Source organism: Nycticebus coucang, chromosome 8, assembly GCF_027406575.1.
Source record: "Nycticebus coucang isolate mNycCou1 chromosome 8, mNycCou1.pri, whole genome shotgun sequence".
NCBI lineage: Eukaryota > Metazoa > Chordata > Mammalia > Primates > Lorisidae > Nycticebus > Nycticebus coucang.
The window spans coordinates 106,492,691-106,511,964 of NC_069787.1; the positions used below are offsets into that span (position 1 = coordinate 106,492,691).

General features: G+C 43.0%; 1 protein-coding gene across 5 annotated transcripts in view; it reads right to left on the bottom strand.

The window, feature by feature from the left end:
- Nucleotides 1-221: 221 nt before the first annotated feature.
- Nucleotides 222-19,274, bottom strand: part of NMNAT3 (nicotinamide nucleotide adenylyltransferase 3) — a 106,500-nt gene continuing 87,447 nt past the window's right edge. For 3 of the 5 annotated variants that reach the window (XM_053599441.1, XM_053599440.1, XM_053599442.1), the window contains 3 exons: nucleotides 13,000-13,183; nucleotides 7,556-7,638; nucleotides 222-1,440 (listed from right to left, as the gene is read on the bottom strand). In XM_053599441.1, the coding sequence (XP_053455416.1) occupies nucleotides 1,058-1,440; nucleotides 7,556-7,638; nucleotides 13,000-13,183 (650 nt within the window). In that variant the 3' untranslated portion in view covers nucleotides 222-1,057. Of the gene's footprint in view, nucleotides 1,441-7,555; nucleotides 7,639-12,999; nucleotides 13,184-17,500; nucleotides 17,569-19,274 lie in introns of all 5 variants that reach the window. The other 2 variants (XM_053599443.1, XM_053599444.1) reach the window with 2 other exon arrangements.

The window sequence follows — 19,274 nt, forward strand, 5'->3', positions numbered from 1 at the left end:
GTCCCACCTGGAAAGAGCTTGGATTAGAGCACAGTTGGCATGGCAGTGAAAAGCAATTGCTTCCTCCACTTCGACTACCTGGGAACACAAACTTTTAAATTCATATCCACTTGACTCAAACAGTGACAAATGTCACGGAATAGCTAAAGAGAAGAGCAATAGCTGGCATATCGGGCATTAATAATATAACAAAAGAAGAAAACGGAGAAACTTTGCATTAATACTTTTTGATGTCAATTTATTATTCATCCTTTTGCCAATATTCAAACAGGCAGGCAGTCATAAAACATTCAAAAACATCCTTTAAAAGAGGCATCTGTTTTACCTCAGTTCCTTTGTAGAAACCTGGAAGTCGAGGACCCTGGCATTTATGGTATAGGCATGTAAAAAATAGTTGTTATTAATCTATCAAAAATATTGCTTTAGGGTCACTACTTAGAAAATGTTTTGTTTAAATTTTATGAAAGGCCAGCAGGCAGTCAGACAATGGTTTGTAAGGGAAAATTCAGTGTAAATCAGCAAGGTCCTGTTAACAAATTTTTGACTCCTCAGTTAATATTCTGTTAGAAACAAGAGTGTTGACAAAGCCTACTGCTCAGTAATTAGCATCCTGTCAAATCTCTCCAATCAAGACCAGCTCACTACATCTGGTCCTCGTTAAAAAATGCATCGTGGGCAATTCTGAGCTGACCTTCGGGGCCCCCGCCATGCTCAGAACCGCATTCAGCGTGCACGCCACGGTTACCATTTACACAAAATAAGAAGGCCTCTTCATTCAGCAGTGCTAAGGGATTTTGCCTAATCCTGACGATCTGCCACACCATTTTAACTTCTTTGATAAATGTCTATCCTTGTGATGTACACATTTTCTGTCCTCATAATAAGGTATCTGTTCCTGAGACAGACAACTCCTCAGAAGTTAAATCATTGTAGAAATAAAAGAAATGAAAAATGGAAAAGCAAAAATCAAAGCAAAACAAAACAAAAACCTTGACTGCCTTCTCCCCAGCAGGAGTTTGGTGGAGGAAGAGTGGCTGGCATCCTGCTGAGTCTCTCCCTAGCTTGTTTTGCCCTCTTTGCTCTGGGTGCTTTTGCCTTTCCGGGAGCTGTCCTTGGAATAGAGGTTGTGGTCCTGGATGTAGGCGATGACAGCATCAGGGAGCAGGTACTTCACGCTCAGGCCCTGGCCCAAGGCTCGCCTGATGTACGTGGCGCTGATCTCGTTCTGCACAGGCTCCCTGGCTAGGTGAATGTTGTGCTGGTACCTCTGCAGGATGGGCGACTCTGCGATGTATCCCTTAGGGTCATAACCCATGCGGCCCACGCACACCAAGCCAAACTTCTCCACTATTTCCTGGATGTGTGCGTCCTTCCAGAGGTGGGGGGTCTGGAAGGTCTTCAAGAAGTCTGCCCCGCAGAGGAGCTTCAGCTCAGGCACAGCTGTGAAAACAAGGATGGACCCAGCAAAGTTACAAAAGGGTCACTGCCGGGAAAGATTAATCACATTCCGCTGGAAAGTCCCACAAAATGCTTTTTGTGGAGTGTATTGAGAATTCAGCATCTCTGTGTTCATGAGTTAAAAAGAATGAGCGTGCAAACGAATGTGGAACTACTGTAGGGAATACAGTTGAAATTCATAATTTTATCAATACATAGTTTGTTTAATATTGACAAAGTGCCAGGTTATACGAAGTTTTTTTTTTTTTTTTCAGTGTCATAGCAGAAGTCTGTCTGTAATCATTTGAGCCGTGCCAGAGGGCTCCCAAGGTGGCTGTGCTTCATCCAGAACCACATCTTCTGATGGAAGGTAAGGTTCTTAAAATGCTAAGACCAACAAGCTGTGGGTCGCAGACAAGTGTCTGCCCTATTTGAAATCTATTTCAGCCACTGTGTTACTGAACAGTACTAGTACCTGGTACATTTATATAAAAACCTCATCATAAAGATTAACAATAAAGGCTCTTTGGATAACCAGAGAGCTGGTGGCCTTTTCATTTCAGTTTCAAAAAAAAAAAAAGAAGGTCTAGAACAACTGATCAATGTGGATAATCCTTTAGAATTTGTTCTAAAAGAATGCTGATTATGATGCTAAAATAATACCTAACATTTACTGGTGATTTTTATGGGCACTATTAGCAAGTACTTTGTGTATATAACACGAAGAACAGTTTTATGAGGAAGGTATTCTGTGCCCATTTTGTAGAGGGGAAAACTGAGGCCCAGAGAGGCAAGTGGTCACCAAGCCAGGATTCAAACCCAGGCAGCCTCCTGCCACCCAGGGCGTTTGTAACTGCTAGGTTCTGCTGCCGCCTGCTGGTAAGAATCTGCACTTGCATCATAATCGAGAAGCTGCCCGGGGCATGCTATGGACCAGACTCTGATTCTCCCAGCATGGTTCCTGTACCTCCTTAGTGGATTAATCTAAAAAGGAAGAATCAAGTCCACTGTAGAAGCAAGCTGCAGGTCCTTCCAGAGGCTGCTTCCAGCTTCTGTAGATGGCAAAGGCTAGGCTCTTAGAGCACTGACATGACTCAGTCACTGTGAACTCTCGATAAGGAGGGCTTCAGGGCTACCAACACTGTGGAAAAGCTTGGTGTAAATGGATTTACACCGAGTTTAGGGTCCCTACTGACCTTAAATGGGCACATGCTGCTGTGGGACCGGAGCCAAGACTTTTCTTCCTCTGGGCCTCAGGTTCCCCACCTGTGAGATGATGGACCCTGGACTCACTTAAAGCAACAGATGTAATGATGGAAATACAGTTTGAAAATGCTCTGGAAGCATGATATTGGTATAGTAAATGACATCCAAACATTCCTTCATCATTCACATATGAATTCTTAGTCGTTACTATGGCTGTAGAGCTAGACACCTTAGAAATTCTGGTTCTGCCATTCAAAAGCATGTGCGATCTCAACTTTAAATGAGGATTATTAATAGCACTAACCTTACAGGGTTATTTCAGAATTGAATGAGTTTATAAATGTAAGGTACTTAGAACAGTGCTTGACATGGAATGTGATGTGATGTTAATCATTCTTCCTTCCTTCTTTCACATATCCATTTACTCATTTATCTACCAATCTATTAATCAAAACATCCATTCAACATTTATAAAATATCTCTTTCAGTATATGGCCTTTTAAAACCACTAAAATTGCATTTACAGTTAGTCAGCTGGGAGTTGTGGCTCCCTCCTGTACTCCCAGCACTTTGGGAGGTTGAGCGGGGAGGACTGCTTGAGGCCAGGAGTTCAAAACTAACCTAAGCAACATAGTGAGACCCCAACTCTATAAAAAGGTAGAAAAATTATCCGAGTGTGGTGGTGCATTCCTGTATCTCAGATACTCAGGAGGCTAAGGCAGGTGGCTTGCTTGGGCAGGAGTTTGAGGTTGTACTGAGCTATGATGATGCCATTACACTCTAGTCTAGGCAATAGAATGAGACTGTCTCAAAAAAAATTGTTCAGTAACTCACACTTTTCACTAATTTTAGATGTTCCTATTGCTCACAGCACATATGTAGATTTGAACAGTTCTTCATCTGTGAGATTTTACTCTAATTTCTTAATTATCCAACCACTATAGTAGACAAAAGACCAGTGTTTGGCTTCTCACACAATTGGGCGGTTTCTACATGGTCCTCCTGTAGGGGAGGTTCAGTGACATGCATTTAATTTCAGGGTCTGCTGGGGCCTGTGGTGTAACCCCTCTGTTCTCACAGGCCAGAGAACAGAAAATATACCATTTTCTTCTCACAGTAGATTTTTTTTTTTTTTTTTGTGAGAACAATTTCTACATATCAGCCTCTGTATTGAGTACCATTTGATTCATGACAGTGACAGTAAGGAATACTATTCACTTTGAGCCTTGCCTGGAGGGAACAAATGCCCACACTTCCCTGGCTCTCCCAAATCAAAGGCACATTTGGGAGGCTGGTAGTGCCTGTGATTCCATGATGACTGTACTGTGGGCTGGATCACTTCTCCTACGGCAGCATGTGCCTCAGACCCCATCTCTAGGGAGTCTTATCTTCAGGGATCACAAAGCATTCACACATTTCTTCTAAGTCCATTCATAACATGGCTACGGAATTTTCAGACCAAGTGATTCTGTCCGAGTCCAAAGTATGTAACTCCAGAGTATACAATAAAGGCCGCCAATACAATTTTTCCTAACAGTGAAACAGTGACATAAGCAGGATGACCTGTTTATATAGGTATTGGGGGGCAGTGTGTCCTGTCTTTAAGGAGCCAAGGGCTTTAAAAGCAGATAAAGAGGAAATTTCCATAGACTGTGAAGAAAAGGCCATCGGGATCTTTTATTTGAATGTTTGATTGTCCTAATTCTATGACATCAAAGAGCATCAATTTTGAGGTTAGATGGCCCTGGATTTGAATTTTAGATCAGTTGGGACCTTGGGAAAGTTCCTTAGCCTATGGACCTGTTTCTTTAGCTGTAAGATAGGGCTAATAAAATCTACTTGGAAGTTATGAAAGTTGAGTGATGGACAGAATGCAATGTAAATTTCTTGCCTGGTGCAGCATGTGGATGTGGCCACCATGAGGTCTGTCAGGCACCTCACAGATACCCTCAGAGATGAAGCATCTGCTGGGTGACACCCACACTAACCACACAAGGCCACCTTGGGATAGTCAGTGTGAAATGGAAACAGGTAAATTGCCTGTTTGTGTGGAAGAGAAATTCTCTGAACATTGCTGATCTGTGCTCAGCCCCATCAGTCAAAGCTGGGGGCCACCTTCACAAAAGACAATGTTGGGCTGTTAAGGGTGGGAGGCATCATCTATTCCAAAGTGTCATACCCAAGCAGCCCAGAATTTAGCAATTCATACAACTCTGGGTGAGTCCAAGGAGGACTGAAAATCATAATGGTGATGGGTAGAGGCAGGGCTCTGCAGCCATCGAATGCTGAGTTCATCACGTACTTTGCAACCCCAGAGTGTATCAGCACAACAATAAAATACACAGCCCACAGAATGGTCCTGTGAAAAGATGCCACTAGTAACATGCATGCCATCTTATCAAAAGCCAAATGTGTGCTAAAAAAATCCTTGACCTTCCTTTTTTTAATTGTTCTAGTTTTCTCCAATCACAAACATGAAATCTGTGTTCGTTATGAAATATATGGAAATATGTAAGTACTTGAAGTAGGAAATAACAACAATAATAATTCTGATTTTTATAAAACCCCCACATACTTTGGTGTGTTAGTCTTTTCTACATATTTAGATATGCATACAGATGTGGAAATATATTCACATTTTTACATACTTGAGATTATATACATTATTGTATCCTGACTTTTTCCCACTTACTTTATAGTGTTCATCAAAAACTTTATTTGGGTTCTTCATCCTATGCATACAATATAATTTACTTATACATCCTTTTCTATTTACTTATTAAGACTGAGTCTCACTCTGTCACCTTGGGTAGAGTGCCTTGGCTTCATAGCTCACAGCAAACTCCAACTCCTGGGTTCAAATGATCCTCCTGCCTCAGCCTTCTGAGCAGCTGAGACTACAGGCATGTGCCATCACACCTGCCTAGTTTTTTTTTTTTTTTTCCTTCTATTTTTAGTAGAGATGGGGGTCTCACTCTTGCTCAGGCTGGTCTTGAATTTGTGAGCTCAAGCGATCCATCCACCCTGGCCTCCCAGAGTGCTAGGATTATAGGTGTGAGCCACTGTGCCTTGCCCTCTTTAAACATTGAGTTTGCTTTTATTTTTTGCCACTGTAAAAACTGCTATAATAAACATCTTTCCGCATATATCTTTGTCCCAATTTCTAATTCTTTCCTTAGCCAGATTCCTATAAGGGAAATTTATCAAGAAAAGATCTCAAAGATTTTTAAAGTCTCTGATATATTTTGGTAAATTGACAAGCCCGCTTTTCATTCTATGAACTTCCTTTTTTAATACTTACTTCAGAACAGAGCATGGTAAGTAGGAGTGAGGGTCTGAATAGAGAGAAAGAGATAAGGGACAAATGCTCAACAATATAGGGCCAAACAGAACAGGCTTGTAGCTCCTAGGAAAGTATATCTGAAAAGAATATAGGAAGGGCTTTGGCAGAGGGAAGGAGCCCATCCATATTAATGACTGCAGCTGGGACTGGTTTCACAGGGAAGGTAGATTCGGAACTGGGCTCCATTTACACCCCATCTCCAGCTTGGGGCAGGAGTCGATTGTTCCTGTTCTCAGCCTGAGCCCAGACCCTGTCCTGGGAAGGTGCTCAGGGAGTATCTGCAGAATCCTTTAAGGAGTGCCTGCTGAGCTGTAGGTGATGCAGAAAGGAGGCAGAGGCTGGGAATGAGCCCTGGGCATAGTGCCCATAGGGGTGGGAGGGAAGGAGCTTGTACTTGACTTCTGAGAGCAGACAGAGAGACCAAAGGATACAGTAAATTATATGTGTAGATAGGAGATTCTGTAGCTCCTTCTGAGACTCCTCTAGCACACAGTTCCCAGAACTGGCTGTAGAGCAAATCCCCAGAGTGCTTATTAAACATCCAGATTCCTGGGCCCCACCCCCACTCTGGAGGTCTGGAAGAGGCCTGGGAATCAGGGTTCTCAACAAGCCCTACCTTCTGCCGTGTGTCATCCTTTGGCCAGCATTTGGGGATTGCTGCAGGGCACCTTTAGGGCCTGGTGGCGTTTCCCACTCCTTTTAGAAGACTGTTTCCTAATCATGTTCTAGGGAGCACTGGTTCTCGGAAATACTAATAGGCATTGAAAAAAAATTCATATAATGCATATGGCCATAGGAAAGGCTCTGAAAAGTCCTGAAGCAAAGAAACCATTTTATATATGATTAACCTTGGCACTCCTGAATCTTTCTGATCTGGAAGTAGTGTTCCACCAACCAAAGTTGTGAGACCCTGCTGTAGGGAAACTGCAGATGGGGGCCTTCTAGAATCTTCCTCCTGAGACCACACAATGCTCTTGCCTATTTGCCTCAGAGGGCTATCCATTTGACCCCAACATCAAGGTAGCTCATAGGCTGAAGTCACAGCCAACAAGCTTCCATCAAATGCCAGGAGATAAGAACAGGAGAGAAATCCAGGCTTACAAATTAAGATAACCCAAATTGATTTTAAATCCCTTTAAAAACAGGTTTCCTCTCCTGAGCAAACTATTGAGTAACACTGCTATAAAGTGTTAGTCTCTTTGTTCAAGTTTTATAATGGCATAGTTTATACTCAAAGGGCTAAGGCTTTAAAAAGAACTCTAGCAGCGCTCATTAGTTTATCCCTGTGTGGTTCTGACCGTAATCCATGTCATAAGCACACGTCACAAGGGTAGGTAAACTCCTTTGGGGCAGAAAATCCCAAATTAGCACAATAATTTACAGTGGGTAGTAGGAGATTGTTTAATCTGACCTTTCAACCTCAGAGATGTCACCCAACCAGGCAGGCCTCTAATGCCTTTCCTGTGCCCAGAAGTCCTGGGCTCAAGTCCTCTGCAGCTGTGACCCGACCCCCACCCCAGGTCTCACAGAATCCCTGACATCTTCTACAGACAAGGGGGTCGCACCCACCTGCATGGCCCGGGGAGAGTGCCTTGCCGTGGTCTGGCCCTTCTGTCTGGGGTGGAGATCTGAGCAGTTTGCTGTGATGATGCCTGCATTGTAAACACACGGCTCAGGGTGTCTGTCCTCTAGCCTTCAAAGCCACCCAGGGCTTGTCAGATTTTAAGTCTCAACCTGCTTTTATCCATTCTAGTTTGCTCCTTCTGTAAATACTTGTTGAGGGCCTACGAGGTGGCAGGCATCGTGCCAGGTGCTGGGATAGAAAGTCACCTAAGATCCAACTTAGTTCACTGCCTTCTGTGCCTCCTGCGTGAGAGCAGGGAAATTAGATCATTTCTACTCTTTTTAACATTTTCCTCAATATTTTTCACTTTAAATAAAGGAATCAGTATTGAGTTGGGTTTAAAGATGTGGCTATGAGACCTGAGTTCATAGCACACGTTTTTGTTTGTGGGGCGTGGATAACACCACCAACTCCTTTTAGACTTCTGTGAAGGCAAACACAGTACGTGCTGGCATAGCACATGGCCTACTGCTGGCTCCTAAAGAATCTGCTCACCCTTATTAGAAGCTAGCTCTTCAGGAGGCAGTGGGTGATGGCCAAGCAGGGCTTGGAGCCAGATGGCCTGGGCTGCATCCCTGATCCCCTACCAGTTGGCTGTATGACCGTGGGTGAGTGATTGCAGCTCTTTATGTGGAAGGTTCTGCGTCTGCCAATGAGGAATCGTGATCATGCCCACCTCTGATGGGTGGTCATGAACACTAGAGGAGTTAACACCTGCCAAGTACACCGAGCATTTCAAGTGTGGTTAGACTTACACCAGTGTGGCATGCCCAGCGTTTAAAGTGATCTATGTTCTGCAAGTCAAGAGACGCCTGTGCTTTCTTTTCTTATCAAACACAGGCACTCACCATGCACCCCTTGTTTGTATCAATTTGCTTTTCCATCTTCCACTTACTGTATTATGCTGTTGCTAGAGCTGTATTTGGGAGGGAGCAGTGCCTAGCGGAAAAAGCATACACTTTTCAGGCAGATTGTGTGGGTTCAAGGTCAGGCTCTCTTGCTTGAAATGATCCTGGACAGGTCACTAACATTCCAAGAGGAGAGGCTCCCTGGCCTCACCTACACACAGTATCACAAGACTGATGACAAAGTGCTTCTCCCTGTGACATGCTAGGCAAGTGGCCTGCTGCGGACTGTTATTTGGGGAGGAGGGCGCAGTGCAGATGCTAAACTGTAGAATTACTGTCTGGTTCTAATTAGTGGCTGTGGAATCTTGGGGTCTCCAGTTTGCCTACCTGTAGAATGGAGGGTAGTGACAGTACATAACCCAGAGAGCTGCTATGGAGATCAACTGAAAAGCTTAGCACTGGCCCATCCAGAGAAACAGCCCAGTCAATGTCAGCTGTTATCATTGCCATTACTCGCAGTCTGTCTTCCCACCACATTGTGAACAGGGCCCTCTTGAATTCATCTTTACATTCTTAGCACCCAGGAAAATGCTCCCCTCCAGTAACAGGAAGGACTGGACGCGTGAATACATTTAACCTGCTCCAGAGCCCTTCCTGATTATCTCACAGGAAGCTTCTTACACCCTGGCTGGATGCTTGCTTTAATCGTTGTTTTATTACTTTGGTTTTGATAAGCTTCATTTCTGAAGATTCATTCCTTGGTTGTGTGGGCTCTTCTGTCAGACTGAAGTACATTTGAGTCTCACCTCCACTCTCTAAAATCTCCATTTTCTCATTTGTAAATGGGGCTGCATCCACCACCTCTCCAAGTTGCTGAGCTGACTAGATATAATACACGTGAAAGAGCTTGGCACATAGAACAGATGATCTAAAGGGTGGTGACTGGCATTTAATTTACTTACCTGGAAGCTTCTAGCTCAAGTTGACCCTACTCTGAATACTAGCTGAAATCTCTGACCTTCGTTGTGCAAATGATCACTTTTAGTACAAAATGCACCCTTCCCACAGACTTCCCTCTGCCTCTCTGAGGCAGTGGCCACTGCTTCCTCTTGCTGCCTGCCTACGTGATGCCCTGGGCCTGGGGACTGACACTAGGAGCGTGTTCTCTGTGTTCTCTGCAGCCTCTGTGGTCTTGACCCAGTAAAGGGTACCTGTGGCAAGAGCAGAGTCAGCTGCGTCATGTCCCTAGTCTGCAGATCCCTGCTTCTGAAGATGGCCATGCCTGCAGCTTCATGGTTGAACAGATTGGGGCTTCACCTCCTCCTTATTCGTTGTGTGACTGTGATTAACTTAGCCTCTCTGAGCCTCAGTGTCCTCATCTGTACAATGAAGACACCATAAGACCGTGTTTGCAAAGGACACATGAAATAGTGATGATGACGACGACGACGACCAGCCACATCAAATGGCTTGCGAAGGCCTTCTCCCCACGACACGGGACACGGATAAGTGAAGTAAGTTATCAAATGGCTTGTGAAGGCCTTCTCCCCACGACATGGGACACGGATAAGTGAAATGTTATCAAATGGCTTGTGAAGGCCTTGTCCCCACAACACGGGACACGGATAAATTAAGTTATCCAGTGCCCTAAAGGTAGGAAAGTTGGCTTAGAGTTTAAAAATTACTATAAAACTAAACCATCTGACAAAGAGAAAAATAATCTTCCATAAGCCCTGCAGTGAATTTATATCCTAGAGAGATCTGCTATGGTCACTATGATGGAGATTTGCCGTGGAATTTATCAAAAGAATATTAAATGCAGCAAAGGATGGCGTGAACGTCTACCACACTTCTAAAACCACCTGACTACAGTTTTTTTTCCTTTCTTTTTTTTCTACTGACAGGAATCAGACCAATTTACTTGACTACAATTTTAATCAGGTTTTTGATCTCAAAAAAAAAAAAACAAACAAAACCACTTTGGGTAATTTTAGGAAAATGTAATCAAACACAGTTTCTAACGTGATTGCAATCTTTAGAGATGCATCTAATGAAGCAAGATGAAGATGAAGCTCACTCTAAATAATAAAATCTTTTTTTTTTTTTTTTTTTTTTTGAGACAGTGTCTCACTTTGTTGACCGTGGTAGAGTGCCATGGCTTCATAGCTCATAGCAGCCTCAAACTTTTGGGCTTAAGTGATTCTCTTGCCTCAGCCTCCGAAGTAGCTGGGACTATAGGCATCCGCTACAATGCCCAGCTATTTTTTAGAGATGGGGTGTTGCTCTTGCTCAGGCTGATCTCAAACAGCTGAACTCATGCAGTCTACCCTCCCCAAGTGCTAGGATGATAGGCATGGGCAACCACAGCTGGCCCTAAATAATAAAAAAATCTTAATCAGCTATTTGGTAAAACTGTGTTTACAAATTTATATCAATGATTTTTAACCTTGGCTGCACAGAATAAATAATCTTGGGATCTTTATAAAAATAGTCATGTTTAAAGCCCACCCCAGACAAATCAAATTCTCTGGGGGTAGGGGTGGGAAAAGGTGAACATTTAAGAAAAGCTTCCCAAATGATTCCTACAGTTGGGTTTGGATGGTCTCAGTACTAACCGTAAGCCTCATTCACATACTTGGCAACTGAATCTGTGGGGACCAACCCCTGCCATACATTAGAATCACCAGAAGTTTTTAAAAACCTGATGTCCCAACCCAGACCAGTGACATCTCAGTCTCTGGGGTGAGACCCAAACATGAGTACTTTTAAAAGCTCTTTAGGAGATTCCAGTGTACAGCCAGCATTGAGAAGAACTAGACTAAAGGATATAGTAAAAGAAAAAAAAAAAAAGATTGTGTTCAGCATAATCTTCGTTCACACCTACATTTTGCAGCAGAAAGCGCCAGTAACCATAAATGGTATTATGTTCAACTCCTATCCATGAATGGCTTCTTTGCTTTAAGGACAAGTGACAGGCCAGGGTTGGGGATGCAGGGAAGGTGGCACGGACCATGAACCAGGTGTTGCCTGCATCATCTCATTTAATTCACGCAGTGTCCTAGTGAAGCAGGTGATATCATTTCCATTTTATTCGGTGAGTAATTGAGGCTCAGGGAGGTTAAATCACTTCTATTAAGTCACTCAGCTAGTAAATTGGCTCCAAACCCTGTGCCCCAGGCCACACTGCTTCTCACGGGGGGAGGAAAAGTGTCTGTTTCTGCCTACTTACTAATGCTGAATTATTTGTTGTACTGTCCATTTCTTTTGCTTCTATTCCTCTCTCTCAGCCTAGAGAAATGAGAGATGACTGTATGACTCATTCTAAAAGAATGGGTATCAATAAATAGGGTGTCAGTGTATTCCTTATGTAATTTTCAGTAGATGAGTCTTTGCTTACATCAATGGGTAGTTTAAAAAATAAAAGGAAGCATGTAGCCTAACAATTATTTCATATTTGCTTTCCTTTTAATTTGGCAACAGGCTCTGAAGCAGAATTATAACTGCTGAATGTTTCTGGCTGGCTCTTTCCCTAGTAAAAGTCAAGTAATAAGAACCAGAATATGGAAACTAAATGTTTGCTTTTACTAAAAAGGTAAACATTTTTCTCCCAAGTGACTTCGAAGTAAAAAATGAAAACCAAAACACATTATGAACAAGCCTGCCAATAATCACACCTTGCCCTTTAGGCCCCCGGTTCCCTGCCAATGCAGGTGCTTCCAGACAGACAAAGGACATGGACCACAATGTGCAATCCCCTCCAGCGGAGCTGGCTGCCATTAGTGATGAGGGGCCTGCCTCACAATCCCCTCTGACAGCCAGGGCAGGTGGGACTTTCTGCATCTTTGTCAAACTCTCGTTGTCCTAATGTGAAGGGATGGCTTAGGGGCTCTTAAACAGTTACTCTACTTATGCTGAACACTAATAACAATTCCAGAAGAAAAAGATAATTCTAAGTAATTATTTCTGGATTTACAGCCTTTTTTCCTATTTTACATAAAAGCTTGGATTTATAAAAGCCAGGAATTGTATAATTATAAAAGATGGCTTATTATGTAGATGCAGTTTTCAACTGAGACAATGATAAAAATATTAAGCGATCCCCCTCATTGAACATTATTACATAATTATGGGTCAGGAAAGTTATTTACATTTTAAAAATCCTCATTAGATTTTATCATCCTCATTTTGCAAACGAGGAATGTGTGTTCAGAGAAGTTAAATCGCTTGTCTATAGTCACACAGTCATTGAGTGGCTGAACTGAACCCTGATGCCACAGCCTTCAGAAAGAAGATTGAGTGTTTTGACAAAGGGCACCTTGAAAGACAGCTGTTTATAATTTCTTTTCTTTTCTTTCTTTCTTTTTTTTTCTGCTTAGGGATCTCTCTGAGAATGTGAATCTTTTGGGTCTTTTTTCTCTTAAGTACAAGTGCTTCCAGGATCTTGGCTAAGAAGGCCTGGCTGAAGCCCTTCTCAACAATCTGTTCTACCTTTCACCTGTTGGCTCTGCAGAAGTCTCCCATGACCCCAGACCCCTTGTTACCTCAGCACCTTCACCGTCTCCATCCACTGTGCCTGCTCACTCTCCCAGGGATCCACCCGGATCCAGTTGGATGTCTGCAGGGCCAGATGGGCCATGGCCACTCGGTGATGGGAAGGTGCAAGGTCTTTCTTCTCATAGCTGTCGTTGACAGGAGAGATGATGCCCTGGACCACCTGGTACTTTCCTAAGGCAAGGGAGAACAGTGATGTTACACATGTGGATAGATGCTTGTTGCCTGGCAGCTGAATTCAGGCAGGTGCTAGAAATCCCCATGCCTCTTGATGAGAGCAGTTGGTGGCATTCTCTCTGGGGGTGGGGGAGGTTTGCCTTACGCAAGAGTAAAGTCACTACTTCAGTGATCACATGCCTCCCCTCTACAGTCTTCTACACCTGGGAGTGGCACTTCTCATGAGAGGGTGGTTGTGAGGGTGGAGCTCAAGCAAGGGTTCCCTATGGCAGGGTGGACAGTTAAGGTCAGAATGTGCTTGAGGAACATCATGACTGCCCTTTGAGGGACTTAACAGGAGCACTAGTCTTCTCTTCTAATTATGTGTGCAACAGTATTTATAGTAGTGTCTAAGCCTAAATAGAAATTTTAAGTATGAAAGATGAAGGGATAGGATGTAGCATGAGCTAGGGTTGGTGGATGATGGGCTGTAGGTGAACTTTGCAGGCCACCATTGACTTTGGAAGACTATGCTGCCAGTGGGATGGTAAGATCTACTTTGTAACAGGTGTGGGTTATGCTGATTAGCCATGGAAACTGCCTTATACATCTCTTGAACCTACATGAGATTTATCTGATGAGAGATTAAATATATTAAGCCCTTGAAATTGAAAGATTTATTATCATAGCTAGCCTACTCTGCTTTAGCAAATATGTTACTTTAAGAGACATTCCCTATCATTCCTAGTCTAAGAGCTTTTGTCAAAAATGAATATTGAATTTTATCAAAATTTTTTTGTAACTCTTAAAATGATTGTGTTTCTCCTTTAGTCAGTTAATATAGTGAATTGCACTAATTAATTTTCTAATCTTAAACTAACATTGTATTCCTGAGACTGAACCAATTTGGTTGAGATATATTATCTTTTAAATGCATTGGGTGGGTTTGCTTTGCTAATTTTTTATAGAAAGAAAGAAAGATCTATATTTTTCCTTTCTCTTAACTATCCTAGTCAGGTTTTGGTATCAAGGTGATGCTAGCCTTAAAAATGTGTTGAAGAATTCCCTCGTTTTCTATGCTCTAAGAAAGCTTGTGTGTAGGGCTAAATTATTTCATAGAACTCGTCAGTGAATCTTAAGAGGTTAGAGTTTACATTATGTGAAAAATTTTGATTACTGATTTCTTTATTGATTATAATTCAGACTTTTTTTACTTCGTTACAATTTTGGCAACTTATATTTTATAGGATTTTGTTCATTATACATAAGATTTGAAATTTATTGGCCTAAGATTCTTTATAATATTCACTTATCTTTTTTTAAGCATTTAAATGCTTAAAAAAATGTACATTCTGCTGTTGTCAGAGAGCTCCATACACATCAATTACAGCTGTTTCTGATTGTTCATTCTTTCTGTATCCTGGCTGATTTTCTGCCTAGTAGTTTTATGTATGAGTAGTAATTGCCAAGAGTAGGGTATTGAGGTTCCCACCTATAATTGTGAATTTCCCCGTTTTGGTTTTCACCTATATTAGTTTTGCTTCATGTATTTTGAGACCTATTGTTTGGTGTGCACACAATGTAAGATTACTATGTTTTCTTAATGGGCCTTCATCAAACTTTCAATTTTGTTTTAGTCATCATTTTTTAGAAATTCTGAAAGGTTCTTCATCACATCTGGTGAGTCATGTTTTATAGTTTCCTTTTTCTTCAAATGTAACCGTAACTTTTAAAATCTGCATCTGATAATGCACATTTTAAAATCAGAACAGGTTATTTCTGCTATCTGTTGTTTCTTCTAGTTCTTAGTCATTTTGTTTTCTTTTATGCTTATTTTTGAATAGTTGCTGGTCAATGTCAGACTGTGTCCATTATTTCACTTCCATGAAACAGTCAACAGTGTCCATTCTGATTCTCACGTCCAAGTTTCAACTTGCTCGGCTTGTTGGTGTTGCTGTGGGGGCTTCATTTGTTTCCATCCATGTGGCTTTTACGTTTCTTGATTTTTGTGTATCTCAAAACTTTTGTAATGACTCATGTAGATATGCCTTCCTCCAGGGAGCCTTCATGTTTGTTTTTGTCAGGCACTGGAGTTGTTAAAAGTCATGGATGAACTTGACATCAAGTTCCCAGCTTGAGCTATTTTGGCTAATACAAGCTGAGGGTGACAAATCTGAGCAAGGACCCATGTGTGGCCTTTTCTTCCTAGGATATTTTATCCTTTTGTTTTTCTTCTCCTGCTTGTCCAACACTAAGGCGCCAAGGCTTCTCTGAAGTCTTCTAGGATTAGGGCGGTGGGTTAAGACCTACTTTACTCTGGCCCCCAGGGTGTAGTTCCTTGGAAAGGGGGGCATTTTAATGTGGGGGAAGTCAACTATGAGGCTCCTCAGCTTGGGGGAGTTCCAGCCTTTGGATTCTGTCCCGCCTGACCTGGCAGCTGATTTCAATCCCCAGTGAGCAGTTCTGGAAAGAGCCTGCAGGGCATCAGCACTCTGCTGCCCCAGTAGCCTCATCACCTTCCTGGTTATAAATGTTTATCTCTCAGCTTTTCAGCTTTGAAAGTGAAGTTTGGGAAACATTCTAACCACCACTGCTTGTTTTTGTTGGAGAGCTGATCCTAAGAGTGTAGCCTTGCCCCATGGAAGCTGGAAGTTCACAAATGCATTTTCCATCCCTAGTAATCCTAATTAATGGGGCCCTCCTTCCTGGGGCTGAGGTGTCCATTGCTTCAAGGGCATGGCAGAATCTGGCAGAATCTAGCCGAGAGAGGTGATGTTCAGCTTCTGACTTCTTTTTTTTTTTTTTTTTTTCTTTTTTGTAGAGACAGAGTTTCACTTTATTGCCCTTGGTAGAGTGCCGTGGCGTCACACAGCTCACAGCAATCTCCAACTCCTGGGCTTAGGCGATTCTCCTGCCTCAGCCTCCTGAGTAGCTGGGACTACAGGCGCCCGCCACAATGCCCGACTATTTTTTGGTTGCAGTTTGGCCAGGGCTGGGTTTGAACCCGCCACCCTCGGCATATGGGGCCGGCGCCCTACTCACTGAGCCACAGGCGCCACCCTCAGCTTCTGACTTCTAGAACTGACTCCTAAAACTCATTTCAGAGGCAATACTTGTGAAGGGTAGAGCTTTCACTGATAAGAGCCAGGCTTTGTTGAGAGAGATACGGTTTATTTAATTTTTAAAAGTTATCTTAAAAGAAAATCAAGGACCAGAGCCCAGGGAATCAGAGTATACGGTTTAACTAAAATCTAAAGAGTAGTAAGAAGAATACAGTATCACATGGAAATGAAAGGACCTCTTTGGGTGGAGGGTGGGTAAGGGGGAAGAACGGGCACCAGGGCAGAAAAGATCTTGAGAGAAAAGGGCCATGGTGACAGAGTTTGGACACCAGTTAAGGCCTGCTGCCTATACTATTCTGCTCTTCAGAGATAAGCCTCGTTTGTGTTGGGGCTGGGAAGGGTAGAGTTAAGAGGCCCAGGTAAATGTGGAAACAGTACAGCAGACAGCCTTATATTTTGCATTCCACTGGAGTTCGGGGAGGAGGCCATCTTGCATTGCTTGTGCAAATAGTGAACATGGCAATATGGCATGCACAGGCAGAGGGGCTTTGGGACACATCCCTCCTTCAGCTGCAGGAGGGCCTGGCACAGGCTCCTAGAGAGGAGTCATGAAGGAGGTTGAGCACTAACAGTCAGTAGGGTTACTTGGCAGGAGGTGCGAGAAGTGCAGCCCAAAGCCAGGGACTGGTGTTGGCAATACCAGAGGGAGCCTGGGCACAAGCCTAGACGGTGGGGACATCGCACCTGAGACAGGAGAAGCTGAAGAGGCTTCAGTAGTCGAGGCAGAGAGAATGGAGGCCAATGCCTAAGACTGAGGCCAGACCCCTCAGCTAGAGGGTAGTGAGGGCCAGCTGCCCCTTTTTGGCTGCCAGGATGCTAAGCTACCTAGGATGCTTCAATTCCCTCTTGGGGAGGTAGGCAGGAAAAGATAGACATGATTGATAATTGGCCTATAAAAAACTAAGCTTAAAATTAGAAGATATTTCACAATGAAACAGCAAATTGTTTCACCATTCATGGAAATGGTGCTTTAAGAGCAAGTTCAGTGTTATAGAAAGCAAATTAAGTCGCATTTCTGTACCTCTGAGTCCTATGATGTCATACATGGGACATTTATGCTACTTCTCTTTTCCTCTTTAAAATAAATGAGGGATGGGAGGGCTAACTCCTACTGGCTACTGACTCTCTGGGCAATTTAGGAACATTTAATCTTCATATTAATTTCTGTTTTACAGGATGAAATGGGATGGGAGACAGGGGCTTGTCCAGGTACCTTTGTTGGGCATCTTGGATACCCAGGTGTCACTTGTGATGGTTTAGCTCATCTTGATAGGACAGGTCCTGGATGAGAAATCAATAGCACTCAGGAGAAGAGAACCAATAAAAATAACAACTTGAGCTGAAACTTCATCTTGCCCTCCAAATGGTTGTGAGTCTAAGCCTTTTCCCTTCCCCATTGCTCCTGGCCACAATGCCAGTGAACACCTCCCTCTGCCTTCCCCTCATTAGGTGCAGGTACTTCTTCTGTGACCCTCTGCTACCCTGACAGCACTTGTATGAACACGATTTGTCTGTCCTTGTCTTTCCCATGAGACTGAGAGCCCTCTAAGGACATGAAATTGTTTTTTAATTCTGGGTAACATGCCTAGCACTTCAGTTAGCATGACTACCTGCCATCGTAAATGGCAACAGAACTCCTTATTTATCTTCACCCCTCTGAAGACATAATACAATGGCAATAAAGAAAATTTTTAGAAAGTATGAAATCATAATGGCAAAGAGTGAGAAAAGAGAGCAATAGTTGGGAAAAGTCAACAACATGTTAGAACTGGAAGAGCTGATAAACAATGGTAACAGACCAGGCCAAGCCTATAAACAGAAGGGGCAAGCTGTACATTCAGAAGCCTGGAGTGGCTCACAAACTGCAGGAGCCAGTAACTGCTCTAGGTGGAGGTGCCAGAGGGCCTGACAATTGAAGGAAAGGTTGAGAGTTGGCCTAAGGAGACCTTACATCCATCCAGGCCCTAATCACCTACTTATTCTCCCATCCTGGCAGAAGGCCAGATAGCTGCTTTCTGCCTAGGTTGGACCAGAGAGAACTATGACTCCCAGATACAGGCATAGCTCAGGGAGGGGGAGTAACATCTTTAAGATAGGAGGATTAAGTTTGTCTCCCAGATACCAGATCAGGGTTGCCTCTCTGGGGAGCAGACCCACCCGGGAGAAGACGTCCACATGTGCTCACATGTAGGGGTCTTGATCCTAGGGACTGATCGTGTGGCCATGGGGCCCACTAGCTTCCCCTGCACACCCAGGGGTTCCAGCTTGGACTTAGGGCTTGATCCACAAATACGAGTGGACAGCCTAGGAAGGAGCACCTTTTAGAAAAGTGCTACCATGGAAGATAAAGACTAAAATCACCACCAGGAGCAAAGGAACTTGGAACACAAAGGCAATGCAGAGAGCAACAGGAAACTTCAAACACCTCCCATAACATTGTCAGAAATTCGCAGAGATAACATCCCATCTGTGAAACAAGAATGGGGTGTTTCACAGAGGAACAATGAGGGAACAGGAAGAAGCTTTTATAAACTAAAAAGTATTCACTCATTAACAATATCCACCAACTGCCTATTACATGCCAGACACAGTGTTAGATACTAGGGAAATACAGGGGTGATAAAACACACCAATTCTTGCTCCCCTGGACTTTACATTCTGGCAGGTGATAGCAGCAATAAAATCAATCAGTGGAAGAATTAAAACATTAATTTGAGAGAATCATATGCTAAAAAGATAAAGTTAGAGGTCTGATCCAAGGGATGTAACATTGAACTAATAGAAATTTCTGAAAGAGAAGAGAAAAATAGAAAGGAAATCATCAAAGATAGAAGACAAATATTTTCCCAGACTAGAAGGATACACATTTTCAGAATCAACAGCCCTTTGATATAAAACAACACTTAATATAAAAGAAGGTCCACACAATGGCAAACCATTATATTAATAAAATTCCAGACAACAAAGAGAAGGTCCTAAAAGTTCCC